Genomic DNA, 24,712 nt, shown 5'->3' with positions numbered 1-24,712 from the left:
TCCTGCTTCCTGCTCAGCCTTAAAGGCACATATTTTAAAAACGGACTTGCAGGAGCTCTAAAACTACATGGTGACTGTGGGGGGCGGGCTTCCCCCACCGGCCAGCTGGCTGGGGGTGGGGAGAAGCCTGTAAAAATGGGGATCCCCCGCTGGGACCTGGGGATTGGGAAACCTACCAATAGCTCACAACTTTAATACCAGTAGCTCACAAAGTAGAATTTTTGCACACAAGACTCTGGAGCTTAGAGGGAATATTGGTAGTGAGAGAGGGGGGAGGGTTCGAGGTAGGATTGCCAGCCTCTAGGTGGGGGCCTGGAGATCTCCCACTTTTACAACTGATCTCCAGCTGGTCGAGATGAGCTTCCCTGGAGAAAATGGCTGCTCTGAAGGGTGGTCTATGTCATTCTACCATGCTGAGGCCCCTCCCCTCCCCCCAAAGTCTCCAGGTATTTCCCAACACAGACCTGGCAACCCTAGCTTAGGGTCCACAAAATGGGAGGAGCTGAGGTTGTTAAAGGTTAAAAACTGCTGCTCTACCAAGTACTGTCTTACTTTCAGTCTTTTTAAAACAAAATCTTGACAATTTCTCCTTTTAGGTCCTAATTTTGTTTGTGTGCTAATAGCATCATGCTACATATATCTTACTTCTACTGGATGTATAATCTCTGAAGGAGATGTCCAAAAGTATGTGTTATCAGGGTCAGGATGAAGATCATAAATCTCCTTGCAACTTTTAAAAGTAAAGGTCCAGCCACAGATCTCCCAGTGTCTTTTGAAGTATTGTCTCTTTAAGCAGGAGCAGTCCCTCATAACAGTGCAGGTGCAAGCTGTAAAGCCCTAAGCATTTGTTATCTTGCTGAACTGGGCCCAGCTAGTGTGCTGCTGATAACTGGTTTGTCTGAGGCACTAATAAACTGAGTGTTTACCCCTTTCGACACCTGGATATTTCTGCGGTCCCTGCTGGGCATTACAGCCTTGACTCTTTTGATCCTCAGTTTTTATGATGTATTAAATCTGTTTCTCTTGCCAATTCAGCAGGTTTGGTTTGTGACTGTTTGTGTTGCCGTTTCTTGCTCCTTCTTAGTGACCAATTTGCTTTTGGCCAAAATTTGATCCCATGAAGTCTGTAGTCTTAAATTGCATTTCTGCTTAGTGTTGTGCCTTAGGTCTAAGCTTGCATGACATGTCGTAGTGGAAAGTGCCATTAAGTCACAGCTGGCTTTTAGAGACCCTGTGGGGTTTTCAAGGCAAGAGATGCCCAGAGGCGGTTTGCCATTGCCTGCTTTTGTGTTGCAACCCTGGACTTTCTTGGTAGTCTCCCATCCAAAAACTAGCCAGGGCTGAAGAAGAAGAAAGCTCACATTCTCACTAAAACTTTATTGGTCTTAAAGGTGCTACTGGACTATTTCTATTTCTTTCAGACCAACATGGCTGCCCACCTGGATTAACTAGGACTGACTGGCTCGGTTTAGCTTCCAAAATCTGACAGGATTGGGCTAGTCTGGGCTATTAAGGTCAGGTCATGATATACAGACCACCTTATCCTTTGCATCTTGTCAGGATAGCAGCTGCTGCACACCAGAGTCAGTCTGACAATCTTTTCCAATGATATTTGGCCAACTGATCTCATCCTGTGAATACTTTAACACATATCTTCATCTGCTACAGTTAGTTTGGTCAAGGACCTTCATCCTATAAATCATGGTCCCTATTGTTAGTTAAAATCATCATATTTTGTATTATACTATAGGCTAGCATTGTCATAAGTCAAAAATGCAACTTGTTCACTAGAATATCTAAATCTTAGCGCTCTGACCGGGAAGATACAAATCCTGCCTCTAGTACACATGCATACAGGTGAACCCTACAGTGTACAGCCTAGGGCTGCCAGCACCACCTCAGCAAATGCTGGGTGAATCTGAGGGAAGAGCCTGGGGATGGTGGAGTTTGGGGAGGAGGTGATGTCACTTCCCAGTGACACTCTAGGACAAGGGTTCCCAACACTGTGACCATGCCATAGCATCCCGAACATCTTTCCTGGCACCTGCCAAGTGTTTGTTTGTTTGTTGTTTTAAAAAGTGGGGGCATGTTGGGCTTTTGACCAGTGAGGCTTCTGATTATCCACTGAGCTTTTGATTGACTGTGCAGATTTTTAATAACATCAGTTTTGCTATAGCTGCCACCACAGCACAAGGATCTTCACTGCATGATTGCAAGACTTGGCAGTCATTTTGTGGCTGGCTACACCTGCTCTAGCTGCCATTTTGTAGCTGTTCCTGCCACTCTCTGTCAGAATTCCAAAAGTGCCTGCCAGCTCAAAAGAGGTTGCAGAGCTTTGTTCTAGGGATCTTCTTTAATCTCTATGGTCTCTCTAGTACAAGACTTGAGGACAGTCCTAGAACATCACTGTGGAGTCCATTCATGGTCATTTTTCCCCTCCCACTTTTCAGCTTCTCAGGGATAGGGGATAAAGCCAAGGGCAGGGGTTTACTTGCCACCAGTGGCAAATACAAGCCTAGTACAGCCTGCTGCTTCACACACTGCTGCTGCCAAGGTCTACTTTAAACTGTTGATGGAGGACAATTAGACTTTGAAATTTTAACCAAAGGAACACATACCATCTTGGCTTTAAAATATGTAAGGAACAAGCCATTAAAAATACATTTACAGTGGCATACAGCAGGTGGAGTAAAGCCTTCAGCAAACCAAAAGAGCAGTGGCCAAGCAGGAGTGAGATTTCTTGTGATCATTGTGAAAATAGCAACATTACTTTACAAGTATGGTGACCAGCTCTGGAAGCATCTGGAGATTTGGGGAGGTAGGCTCTGGAGAGAGCAGCATTTGGGCAGAAGAGGGATCCCAGCTGAGGGAATCCACCCTCCAAAGCATCTATTTTCTCCAGGAGAACTAATCTTGGTAGTTTGAAGAACCATAGTAATTGCAGGACATCTCCAGGTGCCATCTTGAGGTTGACAGCCCTATCAGAAGTATGTCACTTTATTCATCTATGAATAGCTGGAGGGCATCCAGTGGAAAAAATATATATAATTATACCACAACACTATGCAGAAATATTCTGGTGTAAGCCCAGTGAGATAAATGGGTTTAGGCTGGCATAACTACGCATTAAAAATATACTGTAGATAGCTGCCATTTTGTGGCCTGTTAACTGTATCCCCAAAAGTGCCACCAGAGTGATTGGCCCTCGTGACAGCAGAAGAAGAAAACAATTTGCTCTCATTCTTTTGATAAGTATTTCCTCATAGCTGAATTGCACTCCTTCACAGAATACGAAGCCAAGCTTTGATTTAGAATCTTCTCTCTCATCTTTTTAAGATACCAAGAAGTTACAGGAATAGTCTTGTTTGTGTCCCCTGAGGTGATGGGATGGTTTAGTATTCACATTCCTCCAAATTGCTTAAAGCCCCTCAAGAAAATCCAGGACCGCCAGGCAGAGTCAGTCTCCAGAAGTCTTGAGACAGACTGACTGACGACTGCTGCTTCTGTCTTCATCTCCCAAAGGAGGATTGTTTCTTTCACCGCTAGTAGCTGTCTAGCTGGGTAGATATCTCTGAACATGAAGGTAAGACAATCGCTGAGCCAGTCTCCACCACGATGAAACAAAAACTAATGAAAGATTAATTTGTTCAGGAGAGCTCTTGGGCAAAAAAAAAAAAAGGTACGGTATGGGAGCAGAACTGCAAGGAAAATGGGAGAGGGAAGTTCGGTGATGTCAGGGAGCTATAAATGGAACAGGTATAGATTTAAAATCAACGGTATTGGCAGGGGCAACTGCTTGCTGTACGCTTCGGTCTGATTAGCCCTCGGAAAATCAGAACAAATGTTATCCGAACACATGCACATTTTAATTAAAAATAACAAAGCTGAAAGAAATGAGCTTTTCTTGTCTCCTTTTTCCTTTTTTAAACAGGTGCTTGAAATGTTCATTCTGGCAGAAATTGTGGGCTCCTTGCATGCTTTCCCGAGGTAAGCAGTTCTTCGGCAGGGAATGGAAAGTCTGTATTACATATGTATGTGCCATCAAGTCACAACTGAATTATGGCAAGCCCAGTAAGGGGCCTTCAAGGCAAGTGAGAAGCAGGGGTGGTTTGCTATCACCTTCCCATGCAAAGTTTCCTTGGTGGTCTCCCTTCCTAGTACCAACCTTGCGTATCTTCTGAGACTTGATGAGATCAGGCTATATGAGATCAGGCTGCACCCTCCTAGAAGCTGCGTTTCTCTGTGTATATTTGTTTTTCAGGGGCAGAATCAGGGTGGTTAGTGTTTTCAACTCATTTGAAATAGATTGAGAATATATATTGGTAGCACCATTTCTTCTGGTAGGCTTCTGTGCTTTTAACAGCCTGTGTTCTTGGCAGAAAGAAATTCAACAGGTGAAACAAAGACTGGGTACAAAACAACAACCTGGTGAGAAATTTCACACATTGAATTTCTCCCTCTCTCATGCAGGTGATAAAGGCAGAAAAAAATGATGTATAGACCAGGGGTGGCCAAACTGTGGCTTGGGAGCCACATGTGGCTTTCACACATATTGAGCGGCTCACTGGCTTGGAAAAGACATTTCTCTCTTTAAATCATTTCTCCAAGTCAAGCCAGCCGGCAGCTTGGAAAATTCATTTCAAGTTAAAGTTGTTTTCTTTCCACCTCTTCCTCTCCCCCATCTATTTGCCTTTCTTCATTCCTTCCTTGCCGCTCTCAAACATCAGACATTCATGTCTTGCAGCTCTCAGAAATCTGACGTTTATTCTTTATGGCTCTTATGTTAAGCAAGTTTGGCCACCCCAGTATAGACCATGCTGGGGTTCCTTCATATTAAAATGGTTAGACTATTTGTTTGTCCTTTTTAGTATTCAACATTTCTAAAATTCCATCATGCATATCCTCTTAAATTTATGGTAGGGTTGCCACCTGCCATGTTGTCCTGACATTGCTATGCTTTCAAGCCTGCCATGGAAAGAACTCTTGCAAGAAAGTAAAGCTCATTAAAATCAGCAGGACAATTTCCGAGCAAACATGCTTCTAACTTACGCTGCACTACTTCCAGGGCTGGGAAGAGCTGCTGTAGTTTTTCTCCCTTGCTCTGAAAGAGCAGGAATCAGGGCCCCTGAGTGCTCCCCAGAGGACCAAGAGTTGCCAATCTGAAGGTGATGGCTGGAGAGATCCCAGAATTGCAACTGGTCTCCAGAAGACAGATATCCATTCTCCTGGAGATCGGCTGATTTGGAAGGTGGACTGGACAGCATTGTAACTCTCTGATGTCCTTCCCCTTCCCAAATCCCACTTTTCCCAGTCTCCACTTCTGAAATCTCCAGTGATATCTCAACCCAGAGTTGAAAACCCTGCCAAGGGTGCCTGAAGCCATCTCTACCCTCATCCCTAAATCCCTGGTGAAATTCCAGACTGGAACATGCAAAAGGTCTGAAAATGTCTTTCTCCCCTTCCCCCTCCTCTCTCCCAGTCTCTTCTACCATTTTAATATCCACTTCAGATGGAACCCAATCAGACACGGGGAGTTTGAAGGGGGGGAATATTTCTGCAAAGTTTTTTTTTTTCTGCCAGCATTCTCCAACCTATTCTTCCAAATAAATGCAGCTCTCTATTGAACAGCATTTATTTTTTTCTCAGTAGAGCATCCACCCTGATGAAGAGTTCTTCTGGAGAACATGAAAGCTTGCACATTATTTAAAGTTGTTGGGCAAAATGGAAAGCTTTTACATGGATGTAGCTGAGCTGGTATTCAAGACTGGCTTCCAGGACTAGTTGACAGTGAAATGGAGACTGGCAGGCTGACTACTGCAGTTGAGGAGGAAATGCCCAACTTTGCAGTATTACTCAGATGTAAGCCTCAGCTAAATCAATGGGAGTTCCCTCAAAATTAATTTCATACAATGTCAGTAATATTAAAGTACTGCATTTTACAATTGGTTTAGAATAGTCAGTGACTTGTTCTGCATTATCAGTTATGTACCGGACTACTCAAGGCTGAAAAAGAGTGGGGTTTTCAACCTCCAGGTAAGGCTTGGAGAGACCTTCGAAAATTACAGTTGATCTCCAGAAAACAGGGATCAATTCGCCTGGAGAAAATGGCTGCTGTGGAAGATGGACTCTGTGTCATTGTACCCCACTGAGATCCATCTCTTCCCCAACCCCTGACTTCCCCAGGCTCCACTCTCAAATCTCCAGGAATTTTCCAACCTGGAATTGGTGAGACTAAAAGGGAGGAAGATAGGGTTGCCAGCTCTGGGTTGGGAAATTCCTGGAGATTTTGGGGTGAAGCCTGGGGAGGGTGGGGTTTGGGGAAGTGAGGGGCCTCGGTGGCTTATAATACCATAGAGTCCATCTTCCAAAGGAGCCATTTTCTCCAGGAGAAACTGATTTCTGTAACCTGCAGTTGTAATTCCAGGAGATCTCCAGCCACCACCTGGAGACTGGCAACCCTAGGAGGTGTACTGTGTTTTTTCAAAACAGACTGTAAGTCAATGCTATTACAAGTTTGCTTCATTGTTGCTGTATTTCTTCCAACCATTACACTGCAATCCTTGACAATGTGTTTTTCCCCCTTTTCCCCTTTAAAAAATCCCACAGACCTGCTGCAATCCATTGCAACTGGAATCCATATGGTCCTTGGTCGGAATGTGACGGCTGCAATAAGACCCAGGTATACTATAAACATAGTTCATATGTGTACCAGCTGGGGCTAGGGCTGTCAACCTCCAGGGAGCAGCCAGAGATATTCTGGTATTACATTTGATCTCCAGGTGGCAGAGGTCAGTTCACCTGGAGAAAATGGCAGTTTTGGACATTATACCCCACTAAAGTCCTTTGCTTCCCCACGTTCCGCCTTCCTTAGGCTTCGCTTAGGACTGGCCCTGCCACTAGGCAAACAAGGCAATTGCCTAGGGTGTTGGCCTTCTGGGGGTGCCAAATTGGGTGCCCCCCGTGTGATTCAGCGATGTTATCAGTGCAGGGGGTGTGTGCCGGAAGTTAGCCTTGCCTGTGGTGCCAGACAGTCTAGGGCCAGCCCTGACTCCACCGCCACAATCTCTAACTAGAGCCCATTATGTCCCAAAGTTAGGATCTCATGTTAAGTACCTTGGGATAACCGAGTGGTAACGTCTCATCCTCATGGATGTTAAGCCAGCCTTCAATGGGTTGCCAGCCTCCAGGTGGGGCCTGGAGATCTCCTGCTGTTACAGCTGCTCTTCAGATAATACAGATCGGTTCCCCTGAAGAAAATCGCTGCTTTGGAGGGTGGATTCTGTGGCATTGCACCCTGCTGAGGTCTCCCTTCCCCCAAACCCCATTTTCCCCATGTGTTCTCAGTGCTGCAATCTTAAATACAGCCTTCAATGCAGTCTTCATGACTTAACCACCACACTGGTAGCATGAAGATACATTAGGATGTATCCACATGCTGATTTTGCAAATGTAGTCACTGGTCCCCATTTCTCAGATGGTGGAGAATGCCAGCAAACCTCACCATAGGGTTTATGCTTTGGTCTGGCTAACAGAAGTGATGGTTTGCTCCCCATCCCTGTACTTCTTATACTGATGGCTCAGCATGCGAGTGCCAAAAGTCAGAGCACTTTTAAAGGATTGGTTTTTTTATTTAGATTCATCGGCGAACAGTAGCAACATTTGGACAATTCGGGGGCAATCCATGTTCCGGGGATTCATTCGAATCCCGTCCATGTATGTCTACGAGAGGCTGCCCAACAGAGGATGGCTGTGGCGATCGTTTCCGATGTCCTTCAGGTATGTTTGGAAGAAACCTTGGTAGGCAGGAGGCCAGCTTCAAATTTTGCTGGGCAGAGCAGTACATTACGGGTGTTTTTACATTCAGTTTGATCCAGAGTTTTAGAGTCTTCAAATCGCCTGCCACTGTTCCGCTTTAATTATTTTCCTTTTACATTTAAGCATTTCAATTTGGGGGGGGGGGGTCTCTGATCAGAGGGCAGCCGGAATACCAGTGCTTAGTTAAATGTATACGATTGCTTGGAAATCGTGTCAACACTGCAAAAACAATACAAATTTAAATCACTAGATGAGGCAAGCAATAATATGTAAAAATTTCAAGTGCTGTCAGTTCTCATGCAAATTACTGCACCTTGTGGTGGCTTTTGGAGGAGTCTTTTAAAACACAAGAAAACTTTTACAGTACAAGTTTGAAATGCCCGTAGAGAAAAGACCAGACCAAAACTAGTCTTGAGAAAAATGGTTTTGTGGCGGTGTCGAAACCCATCTCACTGAAACAAATGTAAATGCCTTGGGAAGCAACGATGTGAAACAATTATGAGAACGTTATGTAATGTAAAAGGTGAATTTACAATGCGGAGATAGAGAGACGCAAACTGCCAGTGTAAAAACACCCTACAACTCTGCGAGTGACTTTTGCCAGTGTTTTGGGAGATATTTTGCAGGCATTCTCTCACACATTTCACTTGGACCATGCTTCCATGGGAAGGAGCATTCCTTTTGCAGATTTAAGCCACTCATTCTTCACTGCTTTTTGCCCCAGAGGACAGGCTCCAACTTTCTATTCCATGACCAGTGGCCCTGATACAGATGGCAGGGGTGTGGGTGTGTGGATTCTGCAGCTGTAACATACCTTTCAAAAATGCAGGGAAGATATCAAGGTATTTATCAATACAGATGCAAGCAAAGCAGTGACCGCAGGCCAAGATCTCAAAGCCTGACATACAAAGCAGACTGAGGAAAAAAAGGGGAGGATTAAGGAATTTCAGAAATTCTTACTTTTTCTTACTCTTATGTTCAGAGTAAGAAAAAGAGCAAGGACATGGTAGGCCCATTTTGAGGGCAAGAAAGTGAAATTGTAACGGGTAATGAAGAGAGGGCGGAACTGCTCAATCCCTACTTTTCCTCAGTTTTCTCTTCTGAGGGAAATGGTGCTCAACATGGCAAAAACAGAACATATAAGGAGGGCATGAAGTTCCAACCTAGGATCAGCATAGGGGTAGTACATAAACATCTAGTTTCTTTAAATGAAACTAAGTCCTCAGGGTCAGATGAATTGCATCCAAGGGTTCTAAAAGAGCTTGCGGATGTAATTTCTGAGCCTCTGGCTATTATTTTTGAGAATTCTTGGAGAACAGGAGAGGTGCCGGAAGATTGGAGGTGGGCGAATGCTGTCCCCAACTTCAAGAAGAGGAAAAAAGACAATCCGGGTAACTACCGACCCATCAGCTTGATGTCTATACCTGGAAAAGTTTTAGAACAAATCATCAAACAGTCGGTCCTGGAACATTTAGAAAGAATGGATGTGATTACTAAGAGCCAGCATGGTTTTCTCAAGAACAAGTCATGTCAGACTAACCTGATCTCTTTTTTTTTGAGAAAGTGACTACCTTGCTGGATTGGGGGAATGCTGTAGACATTGTTTATCTTGATTTCAGTAAGGCTGTTGATAAAGTTCCACATACTATCCTTGTTGACAACTTGATGAAATGTGGTTTGGATCCTGTTACCATTAGGTGGATCTGTAACTGGTTGACAGATCGCACCCAAAGACTGCTTGTGAATGATTCCTCATCCTCTTGGAGACGATCTGTCCTGGGACCTGTTTTGTTCAACAACTTTATCAATGATTTGGATGAAGGAATAGAGGGAATGCTTATTAAATTTGCAGATGATACTAAATTGGGAGGGGTTGCAAACACAGAAGAAGACAGAAACAGGATACAGGATGACCTTGACAGGCTAAAAAACTGGGCTAAAATCAATAAAATGAATTTTAACAAGGATAAATATAAAGTTCTGCATTTAGGTAGGAAAAATCCAATGCATGGTTATAGGATTGGGGAGACTTGTCTTAGCAGTAGTATGTGCGAAAAGGATCTAGGGGTCTTAGTGGATCATACGCTGAACAGGAGTCAACAGTGTGATGCGGTGGCTTGCTGGGGGGAAAGTAGGGTTGCCAAGTCCAATTCAAGAAATATCTGGGGAGTTTGGGGGTGGAGCCAGGAGACTTTGGGGCGGAGCCAGGAACAAGGGTGTGACAAGCATAATTGAAATCCAAGGGAGTTCGGGCCATCACATTTAAAGGGACAGCATACCTTTTTAAATGTCATTTCCAAGCTCCGGGGTGGTGCGCAGCACCTTGCTCCGTGGGCGGCAGCACCGCTTTTTCTCCCTGGCACAGCTGCTCTGACTGCAAGGGATGGAGCTGGTGATGTCACAAGGATCGCGCAGCCTGCCCGGGGCCGCTGCTCTTCACCTGCCACCCCAACCGGGCCGGGGAACTTTAGGGGGTTTGAGCAGCAGCCACAGGCAGGAAAGGCAGTGGTGGCTGCCTCCTCTCCCCCCACTCCCGACAGACCGACTGCGTGCCCAGAAGGGCCAGGGGGGTGCCAGGCAGGCGCCCGGCTGGAGAGGCCCAGGCAGCTTCCAAGCGAGAGCGCAGCTCAGCTCCTGGAGAGGCCCGCAGGAAGGCTGCTTCTGCAAGTGCTCAGATTAGGTAAACTTGACAAACTGAAGCTTGGCTGTCTGAGGAGCTGTATTATAAATGATCAAAGACTTGTTCTAAATAGAAAGTCTGGTCTGTTTGGAGATACGAGAAAGCAGGATGATTCTTTTAAGGAATACATTTTGGTCTGTTGTAGTCACCTTGCATTTGGGCATTTGAAAAGATAGTTTTAAATTTTAATGTTTAATGGCACCATATCAGATGAATATTTGTTTGGAAGCAAATTGCCCAGAAACATATTTAACCTTAAAACCTTATTTCATAATAATGGATTAGATAATGACTAATGTTTGCAATGACTCGAAGACTTCCTCTCAGGAAATATGATTTTCCTGCCTCCCTCACCTTTCTCACAGAAGCCCAAAATGCCCCCTGAAATTCTGTTGCTGGGGCACAGAAGATGCTAGGGTTGCCAATCCCCAGGTGAGGGCAGGGGATCTCCAGTTTGGAGGCCTTCCCCCTGCTTCAGGGTCACCAGAAAGCGGGGGGGGGGGGAGGGAAATGTCTGCTGGGCACTCCATTATTCCCTATGGAGACTGATGCCCATAGGAAATAATGGAGAATTGATCCACGGGTATCTGGGGGACTGTTTTTTTTTTTTAGTTAGAGGCACAAAATTTTCAGTATAGCATCCAGTGTCTCTCACCAAAATACCCACCAAGTTTCAAAAAGATTGGACCAGGGGATCCAATTCTATGAGCCCCGAAGGAAGGTGCTCCTATCCTTCATTATTTCCTATGGAAGGAAGGCATTTAAAAAGGTGTGTGGTCCCTTTAAATGTGATGGCCAGAACTCCCTTTGGAGTCCAATTCTGCCTGTCACACCCTTGCTCTTGGCTCCACTCCCAATGTCTCCTGGCTCCACCCCCAAAGTCCCCAGATATTTCTTGAATTGGACTTGGCAACCCTAGGAGATGCCTAGGAATAGAATTTCAGGAAGGATTTTGAACTTGCACAGGAGGGGGAAGGTGGGGAAATTGCACTCTATGAACAGAAGTACTTCCGCCAGTGGAAATGTGAATTGGAATCCGAATCTCAGCTAAATTTAGGGTTGCCAGCTCCAGGTTGAGAAATATCTGGAGATTTTGGGCATAATGCAATAGAGTCCAACTTTCAAAGGGCCCATTTTCTCCAGGTGAACTGATAAATGTCCCCTGGAGATCAGTTGTAATAGTGGGAGATCTCTAGCCACTACCTGGAGACCGGCAACCCTAGTTAGGGTTGCTCTACTAAAATCCATATTGGATAGAGCGCACACTTTGCATGCCAAATGCCCCATGTTCAATCCCTGGTGTCTCCAGTTAAAGATTTCAGGTAAGCAGGAAAGCCATTATGTGCATAAGACCTTGGAGATCTTCTGCCAGCCAAACCAGACAATTCTGAGTTCTGGATCAGGTTATAAGATATGGTTTGTATCCTAGTGGTGCCAGGGTTTTGCAACCCATGGGTCGGTTATGGAGGACAGCATCCCAGGAGAAAAATTTAAAAGCAAAATAAGGCCTCATCTACTTCCGAAAGCTCTGATCATAGAGATTCTGGCAATTCCTAGAGCTACCCAGAAATGACCAAGGCAGTTCTAGGAATCACCAGAAACTCTATGGTCAGAATTTCCTTTAAGTAGACAAAGCCTTATTTTGCTTTTGTAATGTTCTCAACAGGAGTGCCATGCCCCTCTCCCAGCTTACTCCCCCCAGTCAGGAATACATTTTGGTTACCATTATCCAGAGGTCTCCTGACATAAGCAGGCAAATGGGAACCCTATTTGTATGTTTGTAGTGAATAAAATATTTTTGATGAGGGTGGGAAAAAATGTCTATGTATAACTCGACTGGCATTTTCACTTGAGCAATGCCTAGCTGACAAGTAGATTCAATAAGGACCTGACTGTATATAATGGAGAAAAGAGCTATCAGAATTATTCAGGTTCCACCCATACATTCTAACCCAAAAGAACAGAGTACTTGCTTGGATCACTTCCTCTGCAATGGATGGAAGAAAGACAACTCGGGGGACAAATTTCCAGAGTCCCTGGTCAACCTGAGGAGGACCGTGGAGCTGAGCACACCTTGTGATTGGTTTCATGTGGTGTTTTGTGGAAGTGTGAGGGTGGTGACCCCATTCTCTGTGGGTCTGTGGTGGTTCTTGGAAGCTCTGTTTCATTGTGGCTATCTTTTTTATGCCCACAGGGCTATGCATAAGCAGGTCGTTGGTGTGCAATGGAGATAATGACTGTGGTGCAGACAGTGCGGATGAAGACCGATGTGAGACAATCAAGGTGGTTTGTGACACCAATAAGCTACCTCCTAATGTAGAACTGACAGGTGCAGGGTAAGGACCTTTGTAGTTCTTATTTATATCTACATAGTACATTCTAAGTGTTCAAAGCAGTTGGGTGAAATGAGAATACCCTTTTACTGGACTTCTATGCCACTTATATCAAAAGATTACTTATTTTAATCGTCAGTGATAACTATAAGATATTTGGATGCTAGAAATATATCACTTTTATGTGGCTGGCAAGAAACAAAGGCGGAATGTTGCCAGAAAAGGAGACAGAATTGACACTATTTTTGATTTCTCTCCTCTTGGGGAGTTCATGTATTTAGTCATTATATTTATTTTCCACATTTTGCTCAAGAAGTCCTCAGGCAGCTTATTACATTTGGAAAACATATTTTTATCTATTTTTTCCCTCTCCTCCCACTTCCCTTTGCAAAGTTAATTAATGCAGTCCTTTCTTCCAGGGTTGAGGTCTATTCAATGGCAGGGAGGAACCAGTGGCGAAATGGCAGGCTTGGCGGGTGGGTTGGGTTGGGTTCTCTAAGGCTGCCTCCCAGGCCAAGACATCTTTAATATCTGTAGCACCAAGTTCCAAGTGCATCAGATTTGCTTTTGTGGAACTGATTAGTAATGTCTGTCCTGGTGTTTGCCTGTTCCCACAGAACACACAAGCCATAAGATTCCCATACTCTCATTTGGAGGGTGGACTTTATGGCACCATACCCTGCTGAGATCCCTCCCCTGCCCAAACCCCTCTTCCCCAGACTCCACCCCCAAAATCTCCAGGTATTTCCCAACATTGAACTGGCAACCCTAAACAATGCCACAGCATGCAATGGCAACATCTGGGGAGGAAGAGGAGGCAGCAGTAGAACAAGTGCGGTAGAGGGGAGAAAGACACTGTGGTGTCAGGCAAGGGAGAGGAGGATCCTATATGTTGGTGTCGCTGCCAGGGCTAAGAAAGGAAAGTGGGGGGGGGGGGCTCTCCAAGCCTCTTGCCTTGTGATAGCTGATGGGGGGCCTGGATTAGAAGTGCTTTCCCCTCAACCTACATCTATCAGTTGGCTGGGAGTCATAGCAACAGCTTGGAAGACAGAATCTGCAGGATGCATATTCTCTTCCAAGCCCCTTGAGACTTGGAACAGAAATCCATCTCAGTTCCAAACTTCTCACAACTGCCACAGGCCAGCAAAGGAGACTGTGATGGATGGGAAAGAACTTTTGACCCAGATCTCCCATCAGGCAAGAAGGATGGGGGGGAACAAAGCAAAAGCAGCCATGGGAGGGTAAGAATGAGAAGAAAAATGGCAGGAAGTAGAACAACAGGAGTGGGATCTTCCCTTCCTATGAATCCTCACAGGATCTTCCTCTTGTTTCATCTAGCCTGGCTAAAATCCTCCAGTCCTTCATACTACAAAATTGAAAGGGAAAGGCACATTTCCACACTGGTCTGGAGGAAAAGTAAGGCCTGAGCAAACACAAAGGGCGTTTTCACACAGAGCTTACCCCAAAGCGACATCCCTCTTCACCGCGCAGCGTCTGCGCAGATTTCGCACCAACTGCTCCGCAGAACCAGGAAGAGCCGCAAAGTGCCGAGCCTTTTGCGTCGCAAATGTAAACCGCTAAAACCCAGTTTACGTTAGCGACGCAAAAGCCGCGGCTCTTCGCGGCTCTTCCTGGTTCTGCAGAGCAGTTGGTGCAAAATCCGCGCAGACGCTGCGCGGTGAAGAGGGACGTCGCTCCAGGGGTAAGCTCTGTGCGAAAACGCCCAAAGACAGGCACAGTGTGGGAGCGATGGTCTTGAGTTTGGCAGCAACAAGTTGCCAAACGAATGAGCCAGGCTCAAGTTGGAAGTTTTATAGCAGGGGTGGCCAACAGTAGCTCTCCAGATGCTTTTGTCTACAACTCCCATCAGTCCCAGCCATTGGCCATGCTAGCTGGGGCTGATGGGAGTTGTAGGCAAAAAACGTCTGGAGAGCTACCGTTGGCCACCCCTGTTTTATAGGATCAGGCAGATTCACTAGGCTCCTCATATCAAATGATGGCTGCAGAAGTAATAAGCAGCAACTGCAGCAGCATCTTCTTCCCTGCATCTCTGCAAGGCATGTCAGCTCCCTTGGTGGTGGAGATAGTAGGTGGTGCAGATAGTAGGTCTGTTTCTGATTGCTAGACTGATGTCAACATATGAAGCTGCCTTATACTGAATCTGCCCATTGGTCCATCAAGGTCATTATTGTCTACTCAGACTGGCAGCAGCTCACCAAGGTCTCTAGTCTCAGTCCCCAGGGTGAGTTCCCTGTTCTTTGCAGGTTGTGATATTATGCTTGTGTGTGAGCAAGTTGTTCCCTTTACACTGCTTGGCTCTCCATATCTGATCTAAAATTATTTCAGCAGATAATTTCAGAGGGCGGCTGTGTTGGTCTGCAGTAGAACAGCTAGATTTGAGTACAGTACCTCAGCAGACTGACTCTTAGGGCTGGCCATGAAATCCTATGATGCCTCTTGGTGTATTTACAAAGGCCACAGTACAAAGGCTAGATGATTAGTTAAAAGCAAACAAATTATAGAGTTTTTCATCTACCTTGTGGCTGACCTCAATTCAGAATGAACAAAGAGAAAACCTATCAGAGTAGATTGGCCATGATTGTTCGTTATCTTGCATTAATTTTAGGTCAAAATGAAATATAGCTTGGGTAGTTTCCATAGAGATGAAAATGCATTAGAATTAGCAGGTACTTGCTCTCTGCTGTCAACACAATATAGGGGAGAGTTTTGTTATTCTTTAAGGTAACTTATTGCGTTGGGGAACTGCAATGTGATTCTACCAATCAAGAATTTAATTTTTTTATTTATTTATTATTACTATTTAATTATTAAATAATTATACTTTGTTCTGCTAGATTCAAGTCCAATAGCTCCTGGGAGATCAATAAGATTTTCAGAGTGTGAGCTTCTGAGAATCAAAGTTCCCTTTGTTAGATTCTTGGGCCAGGTATTTGGCAAAGGGAGATCTGACTCTCCAAAACTCATTATCTGAAAATCTTCCTGGTCTCCAAAGTGCTACTGGACTTGGATCCAACTGTTCTACTGCAGACAAATACAACTACCCTCTGAAACTACACTCAGTTCTGTGTTTAATTTCGTTCATTTTTTTTTTCAAATTTAATAGTGGCATACACTCACTATATACCAAGCTAAATAAATACCAAAAAGCACCTTATCAGTATTTTTTCAGGTATTTATTCAACTGAATCAGATTAGAGGATCTGCATGTACACACCTGAAACAGCTGCACCCAAATAAAAACCAATATTATTTGGCTTTTATTCGGACATGGCTTCTGAACTTGACGACTCTTGTCACTGCTGTGGCACAAGTCAGCAAGTGCTTAGAGTTCAGAAGGCATTTAAACTGAGTTGTGCCAGTACAGCAGCACAATTCTTCAAGTGAATTAGAAGGCATATAAAGTTTACATGCCTTCTGAACATTATACCTTATGGAACAGTCTTCATATGTATAATAGAGCCAAATAAATTCAGGTTTCCTGAATATTTACCTGAATCCCAATACAATACTAATATTGGGATACAGGAATATTTGAGAGTACTGATTTTTGGGGGTTCAATAGACCTGAAATGGGGAAAAAATGATTTTTTTAATGCACACCCCATATACTGCCACTCTCTTCTGCTAATTCAGGGCTAGGGAACATTGGCTATCCTGATGTTTTTTGCCTACAACTCCCATCAGCCCCAGCCAGCATGGCCAATGGCTGGGACTGATGGGAGTTGTAGGAAAAAACATCTGGAGAGCCAACGTTCCCTACCCCTGTGCTAGGTGAAGAGCCTTCCTCTGGTGGAAGGAGCCTTCCTTCAACAGAAGTTCTTCCACCAGTAGAGCTGCTAAACTGTTCATCCAGAAGAAGTCTTGTGGCATTGGAAGAAGGCTCTATTGTTAGTTCAGAAGAACAGTGAAGCACAGTCTACAGTTGCAATTGGTATTTCTAACTCCCTTGAGCTTTACAGCCTATGTGATAACTGTGTGGTATCTTTTCTCATTTCCTTTGTTGCAGCTTTGATGCCCTTACAGGTGAGACCAAAGAAAGTGTAATCCATATGAAAAGTTTTGGTGGCCAGTGCAGAAAGGTATTTAGTGCTGACCAGAGAGAATATTATCGCCAGAGTGACAATTTCCTTTCTTACACATTCCAGGTATGCTTTTTAAAAAGCTTTTTTAAGGTATAAAATTACCTTCAGGATTCTTTTTAAAAAACTATTAATGTAATTGCATTACAGCTTTATCCTAAGGGTTTCGGATGGGTTATAGAGCATAACCGTGATCCAACAAAAGCTGCTAGTGTTTGCATTTATCAGAAATATGGTACAAGTAAGAACAAGACAACATGTGGGGGGAGGGATTCAGCATCCTGGTCCCACAACATCTACACAAACTTGCCCAGACATGAACACAATGCATACACATCATACAGCTTGTATACATATAGGTGCTGTGCCCCACATTTGGGCAAGCATGCTATGACAAGACCTGGGGTTCTCCTGACCCCCTCAGGCCTTGTTTGAGGTGATTTGATTCCCCCTGTTCCTTCTCTGGAACCCTGGGATAAATCCCCTCTTTGATAACATACTGAGTCTGGGTTTGCACCGTTGCACACACAGTAGAACATGCCAGTAAAAGCAACGTTTTATTTAAAGAGATAGAAAAGCAAGAAAAGTAAGTTGGTGCTATAAAATAACAAATCTAGCTTTCTACATACACCCACATATTTGGAAACATATGGGTTACAGCAGTGTTAGGTCGGTGCAGTGCAAGATTCTTGGCCCCTCTCTTCCCGATTCTGGAAATGGGCCATCCTGGTTGACTTGTTGAGGTGCACCGATGTGTATACATGTGCAAGTCTTCAACCTGATTTGTCTGGTGTCAACCTAAACCAATCCTAACATGATTCCCCCAATGTTTCTGGAATAAGAGTAAGATTCCCCCCTCCCAACTGAGAGTAATTAAGGTGTTCTCTTTTATATGCAGGTGATGCCCCTTTTGGCTTGAGCAAATGTTATTCTTCCTGCTTAGATAATATACTCAGGGCAGGGACTGTTTCCCTGGGATTCTACAACAAAGCAGTGGGTGACATTTACACTGTCAGATTGATTGATATAGAGAGGGCACTTTCTCATGATGCATGCATAAATGGAGATAGGGCTAATATACTTGGCCACGCATAGAGCCAAGTTAGCACTCTCATTCTTACTCCTGCTGTACAAAAGTTGGCTTGCCCCTTCAAAGGTTCTGTGTACAGGACTAGGTGGTGAAACTGGAGTTGATTGGATGCCATTTCATCCATTCCATGGACTTCCATTCCATACTTGTTTCATCCATTTTCTGTTCCACATCCACTTCTATGAATGTCTGTGAATTTAGTTTGTATAGATGTACACACCTGGTGCACATTTGGATATATACTTGTGTTGCAATTTGCACTTCTGTAGTATTTCCATAATGCTAGTGCATATCCCATACTCTTCCCACAAAATATGGAATGCACCAGTGAGAAATGGGCAAAAAGGAATATGAATGCCATTTTATTCCTCAACATGGGCAACTAGGATCCAAATGGCAATATTCTGGAGTAAAATTCCTTTCAGGGAGCTTTTTCAAGTGTTCCTACTTACATCTGAATGTGCCTTCCATCACAGAATTCCCCCTGAGCATAAAACATAGTGTGTTAGAAAGAAGGCTGCAGGAAACTCTTTTTCTATGACATGCTAGTTATGTATGTGCCAAGATATTTCTAAATGGGGGGGAAAGGATGAAACGTGATAGTCCACTTGCAGCCTGAACAATTACAGACTGGGAAAAGCTTCCTCCACTTGAATGTGTTTGGTATATAAACTGGTCCGTATGTCTGACTGAAAGTATTGGAATGGGATTTTGCCAGTGATAAGTGAAAAGGGGAGGGAAGTGCTGTGAATACTGTTTCTGTTAGAATAGTGTTTCTGTTAGATTAGCATCACTTAGGTAATACTACATAGATCACATCGTTTGTTTTTAATCCTGGTATACGCTTTAAGATCTGGGTAGCCCAGCCTCAACAGATCTTGAAAGTTAGCCCTGTTAGCAGTTGGATGGGAGACCACCAAGGAAATCCAGGGTCACAACACAGAAGCAGACAATGGCAAACCACCTCTGAACATCTCTTGTTTTGAAAACCCTGAGGGGCACCATAAATTGACACTTTAAGCACACACATACTCTCTAAACATGTCTCCATAGCTATGCTAAAAAGTAGTGCAAACCAAGCTAGTGGATATTTTCTCTCTGGAAAAAAATAGAATACAGTCTATAAATGTGTTTTTGTTTGTTTTTTCTATAGGTGCAAGTTCAGAATGATTTCAGCACTAAGTTTTATGACAGTCGCTGGTCTTATATGAAGCACTTAGCAAACCATGGAACTGGAAGCTCTAGCTATTACTTTAACTCTGACATGCATTCTGAAAACGAGTCTGAGGTAAATACTTCACCTTTCTCTTTCTTTCTCCAGGGGAACAAAGTTTGAGTCCAGTGACACCTTTAAGACCAACAATATTTAATTTAATCTGAAGAAGTGTGCATGCACACTTCAGTGTATACCAAGGATTAAACTTTGTTGGTCTTAAAGGTGTCACTGGACTCAAACCAACACGGCTGCCCACTTGAATCTATCTTCTCCAAGTGGTTAGAGGTTTGGGACTGCCACGTCAATGCCACATTCAGAAACATGCTTGGGAACAATCTTTTCATGCCCAAACGAAGAGGTTAATGGTGGGGTGCAGAAGCAAACACATTGGCAGCAGTATTGCATTTACAGCAACATCAGGCTAGTTTTGCAAAATCTGACTATGTCACTCTCCAATTCCCCTCTCTTGCTAGGGTTGCCAACCTCCAGGTGGGACATGGAGATCTTTTGGCGTTACCTTTGCATCTCCAGACTACAGAGCTCAGTTCCCCTGGAGAAAATGGCTGCGTTGGAAGGTGCACACTATGTCATTGTAGCCTGTGGTGGTCCCTCCCAATACCCTTCATAGGCTCCATCACCAAATCACCACAAATTTCCCAACTCAGACTTGGTAACCCCATGTTACTCCTAACAACTGTGCAAGACTAGACAATGGTTTCCCCCTCCCAGGGGTATGAGTGTTCCAGAGTCAAAGGTCCCTTTGTCAGATAGGGATTTTTACTCTCAAAAGCTCATATCCCAAAAAACTTGCTTGTCATTAAGGTGCTACTGGACTCAAATCAAAAGAGTATGTTTGACCACTGAAAACCAGGGCTTTTTTGTAGCAGAAACTCCTTTGCATATTAAGCCACACACCCCTGATGTAGCCAATCTTCCAAGAGCTTACAGGGCTCTTATTACAGGATTGGCTACATCAGGGGTGTGTGACCTAATATGCAAAGGAGTTTCTGCTACAAAAAAAGCCCTGCTAGAACCAATACAGTCATCAATCTGTTCTTCAACAAGAAGACACCAGCTATGGAGCCCCACTTATCAATGCTTTTCTGCCACAATGAAAACAGTGTCCTGATTTGTTTATTTTTCTGCTCTTCCTAGATCGAGAGCCTTTTGGTGATAGAAAACAGTGTGGAGGTTGCCCAGTTCATCAATAATCGGCCAGAATCTCTAACTCTCGCCGAGCCCTTCTGGAAAGAGCTTGCTAACCTTCCAGCATTCTATGAGTACAATGCATACCGAAAATTAATTGACCGTTTTGGAACACATTTCTTTCACTCTGGATCTTTAGGAGGGCGATATAAAGCTCTGCTTCATTTGGGTGCAGATACCATGAGAACAGAAGGTAATGTGCTGGGGTAATCATTCAAAATAGTAAAGCTCACGAGTAATCAAAATGCCTTCTATTGTTATATCTAAAAATGAAGCAAGCCCAAAATATTCCATTCTTTTTGAAATGCTAGGAGAAACATATTCAGGTGTGCAAAGAGTACAGTCCTATTGGAAATACCTCTTACTTCCAGAGCAAGTAGGGTGTGAGACTCAACATGGTATAGTGGTGAGAGTGTCAGATTAGGATCTGGGAGGCACAGGTTCGAATCCCCACTCTGCCACAAAAGTTTGCTGGGTGACCTTGGCCTAGTCACACACTCTCAGGTTTACGTACCTCACAAGGTTGTTGTGAGGATAAAATAGAGAAGAGGAGAGTGATGTAAGATACTTTGGTCAGAAAAGCAGGATATAAATGAATATGTGTCTGTCTGTCTATCTATCTTTAAATTCAAGATTGCCTGTCTGTTAAGATTTAAACTTTAAGCGCCAGGCAAAAGCCCATATTCTTCTTGTAACTCTCATGTACTTGACTTTTATCTTTTAAAGGCAGGCTAGAAATATATATATATATATATATATATATATATATATATATATATATATATATATATATATATATATATATATATATATATATATATATATATATATATATATATATATACATACACACACACACACATATATATATTCTTCAGACCAACACAGCTACCCAGCTGAATGTATGTTATTTGTGTTATCTTTGCTTTTGATATTTGCTTATTGATAGCCAGCTCAGGAGCAGTATGAGATATTATGGAGTATGGAGAGCCAGTTTGGTGTAGTGGTTAAGTGTGCGGACTCTTATCTGGGAGAACCGGGTTTGATTCCCCACTCCTCCACTTGCACCTGCTAGCATGGCCTTGGGTCAGCCATAGCTCTGGCAGAGGTTGTCCTTGAAAGGGCAGCTGCTGTAAGAGTCCTCTCCAGCCCCACCCACCTCACAGGGTGTTTGTTGTGGGGGAGGAAGGTAAAGGAGATTGTGAGCCACTCTGAGACTCTTCGGAGTGGAGGGCGGGATAGAAATCCAATATCTTCTTCAATATCTTCTTCTTAACAGTTTAAGTAAGTTGTGGAATCAGTGGAAACTGCATTCCTGTTAGATTGTCCTCCTCATCCCAATGTGTATTAAGTCCTCCTGAACCACAGCAGAGTTCCTAATTCAGATATAGCTCTCCTACACACAGCAACAAACTTTAGGTTAAAACTAGTTTAATCATTTAGGTAGAAATGTCTGTGTTGTACATGAGTGATTTCAAATAGAAGTGCTGTGGCCCTGCTATGTTATAGCTATCCAGCAGGGCTTTTTTTTAGCTAGCTTGGTGTCAGGGGTGTGTGGCCTACTATGCAAATGAGTTCCTGCTGGGCTGTATCTACCAGAAACCCCAGGCATTAGAATTCTAGAGTTGGAAAGGATCTCCATGGTCATCTAATCCAACCCCCTTCACAATGCAGGAACTTCACAAAAACCTTTCCCCGCACACATACATCCCCAGTGACCCCTGCTCCATGCCCAAAAGATGGCAAAAACCTCCAGGATCCCTTGCCAAACTGTGGCAATCAGCATTTCCCTGGGCATGTAAGAAAGGGCCATGAGAACTAAGCACTGATGCAACCCTTCCTGCCCTCCTTCTCATGATCTGCCTAATTCACAAAATCAGCATTGCAGCCAGATGGCCATCTAGCCTCTGTTTAAAAACCTCTGAGGAAGGAGAAACCACCTCCTCCCGAGGAAGCCTCTTCCACTGAGGAACCACTCTAACTGTCAGGAAGTTCTTCCTAATGTTGAACCGGAAACTCTTTTGATTTAATTTCAACCCATTGGTTCTGGTCCTACCTTCTGAGGCAACAGAAAACAATTCTGCACCATCCTCAATATGACAGCCCTTCAGGTACTTGAAGATGGCAATCATATCTCAGTCATCTTCTCTCTAAGCTAAACATACCCACTCCTCAACCTTTCCTGATAGGACTTGGTCTCCATACCCCTCACCATCTTCATTGCCCTCATCTGGAAACATTCCAACTTGTTTTTATTTCTTTCTTTATTTAGGCAATTTATAATCTGCCCTTTCCCCCAAAAAATGGGCTCAGGGCAGATAACTACAGTCTAAAGACAGTATAAAACAACAGTTGTCTATATCCTTCTTAAATTGCGGTGCCTAGAACTGAATACAGTACTCTAGGTGAGGTCTAACCAGAACAAAGTCTAACCAGAACAAAGCAATACCATCACTTCTGTACAACTAAACTGCTGTACAAAATTGCATTTGTATATAGAATATGCACTCATCCTGCTGAAAGAGCAGCATCAAACAGGCTGTCTGAGGAAACACTTGGGGTCTCCTTTAGCACGATGTTCTCAGGGAACCCTGACAGTGGAGCAGTGAGCCTTCATCGCATTGTCAAAATTAATGGATCTCTTTCCTACTAGGTCTGAGCAAGAAGGACATGTATGAATGCACTTCATCAGGCTACTTTAAATTCGGGGAAGAATTCAACAAATGCAAAAATGTGAATTCTCTGTTAGAGCGATTCTTAGGTAAATGACCCCTTATTTCTGCTAATTAATAGCAGCTACGTCAATCATGTCAATGAAATGGGTATTGCACTAAAGTAAGAAGATCCTCTTACAAAAATTGGGCTCCTGTTCAATTGTTAATCAGAAAGGGGAAATTTGACAGGCGCGCTACATAATTTATCAGTAGGGTCGCCAGCTCCATGCTGAAAAATACCTAGAGATTGTGAGGGCGGAGCCTGAGGGATGCGGGATTTGTGGAAGGGAGGGACTTCAATGGGGGTATAATGCCATAGGCCCTTTTTGAACAGCCTTTGTAATCCGGTTCCTAATGGATTTTTAATGTCATTTCAGACAGAACCATTTTAGCAACTGGCTGCTAACAGATTTTAGTTATCTTTTTGTACAAAGCCACTTGCATCCAGATAGCAAAGCACGGTTTTCTTCTGTTTCTTCTTTGCACTTTTGAATTGCTATCTTATGCTGTTTAAAATTTCTACAGTGTTCCAACAGTGCTGCTTTTTATTCCCCCCCCCAACCTTTTTTGCCATGTGATCTGGGTGGGAAAATACCTGGAGATCTTGGAATGAAGCCTGGAGAGGGTGGGGTTTGGGTAGGGGAGGGACCTAAGTAGAATCCTCCTTCCAAAGCAGCCATTTTCTTCAAGTAAGATCAGTTGTAATCCCTGTAGATCTCCAGCTACCACCTGGAGGTTGGCAGCCCTGTTTATCAGAACTACAAGGACAAGTTGCAATCATGAGAGCCAGTTTGGTGCAGTGGTTAAGTGCGTGGACTCTTATCTGGGAGAACCGGGTTTGATTCCCCACTCCTCCACTTGTACCTGCTGAAATGGCCTTGGGTCAGCCATAGCTCTGGCAGAAGTTGTCCTTGAAAGGGCAGCTGCTGTGAGAGCCCTCTCAGCCCCACCCACCCCACAGGGTGTCTGTTGTGGGGGGAGAAGATATAGGAGATTGTAAACCACTCTGAGTCTCTGATTCAGAGAGAAGGGCGGGGTATAAATCTGCAATTCTTCTTCATAGATATAGAAGAACAGGAGTAACATGCCCTTCCCTTCTTCGTTTCCAGTTATAATTGGATTCTCTAGCTGACTGGCAGCACTACAATATGCCTATATGCATAGAAGAGAGCAGTGGCTTTGGGAGATGTTTTGAGGCACTACAGAAAGTAACTTGAGCTAGTGTGATGTAGTGGTTAAGAGGGGCGGACTGTAATCTGGAGAGCTGGGTTTGATTCCCACTCCTCTAAATACAGCCAGTTGGATTACCTTGGGCCAGTCACAGTTCTCTCAGAGCTCTCTCAGTCCTACCTACCTCAGAGGATGTCTGTTGGGGGGAGAGGAAGAAAAGGCAATTGTAAGCTACTTGACTCCTTAAAGAAGAGAAAACTGGGGTATAAAAACATATGAAGCTGCCTTATACTGAATCAGACCCTTGGTCCATCAAAGTCAGTATTGTCTTCTCAGACTGGCAGCAGCTCTCCAGGGTCTCAAGCTAAGGTTTTCCACACCAATTTGC

At 44.0% G+C, this 24,712-nt stretch overlaps 1 protein-coding gene across 1 annotated transcript in view; it reads left to right on the top strand.

Moving 5' to 3' along the window:
- Positions 1-3,335: 3,335 nt before the first annotated feature.
- The window catches only part of C7 (complement C7), a 43,272-nt gene continuing 21,895 nt past the window's right edge, over positions 3,336-24,712 (top strand). The window contains exons 1-9 of the mRNA XM_060236590.1: positions 3,336-3,583; positions 3,932-3,987; positions 6,607-6,679; positions 7,635-7,776; positions 12,690-12,831; positions 16,856-16,994; positions 19,172-19,306; positions 20,390-20,633; positions 23,094-23,201. Of these exons, the coding sequence (XP_060092573.1) occupies positions 3,578-3,583; positions 3,932-3,987; positions 6,607-6,679; positions 7,635-7,776; positions 12,690-12,831; positions 16,856-16,994; positions 19,172-19,306; positions 20,390-20,633; positions 23,094-23,201 (1,045 nt within the window). The 5' untranslated portion in view covers positions 3,336-3,577. The remainder of the gene's footprint in view (positions 3,584-3,931; positions 3,988-6,606; positions 6,680-7,634; positions 7,777-12,689; positions 12,832-16,855; positions 16,995-19,171; positions 19,307-20,389; positions 20,634-23,093; positions 23,202-24,712) is intronic.

This window comes from Heteronotia binoei, chromosome 4 (assembly GCF_032191835.1).
Source record: "Heteronotia binoei isolate CCM8104 ecotype False Entrance Well chromosome 4, APGP_CSIRO_Hbin_v1, whole genome shotgun sequence".
Taxonomy (NCBI): domain Eukaryota; kingdom Metazoa; phylum Chordata; class Lepidosauria; order Squamata; family Gekkonidae; genus Heteronotia; species Heteronotia binoei.
Note: the sequence above shows the minus strand (reverse complement) of the source record. Positions and strands in the feature narration are given on the sequence as shown.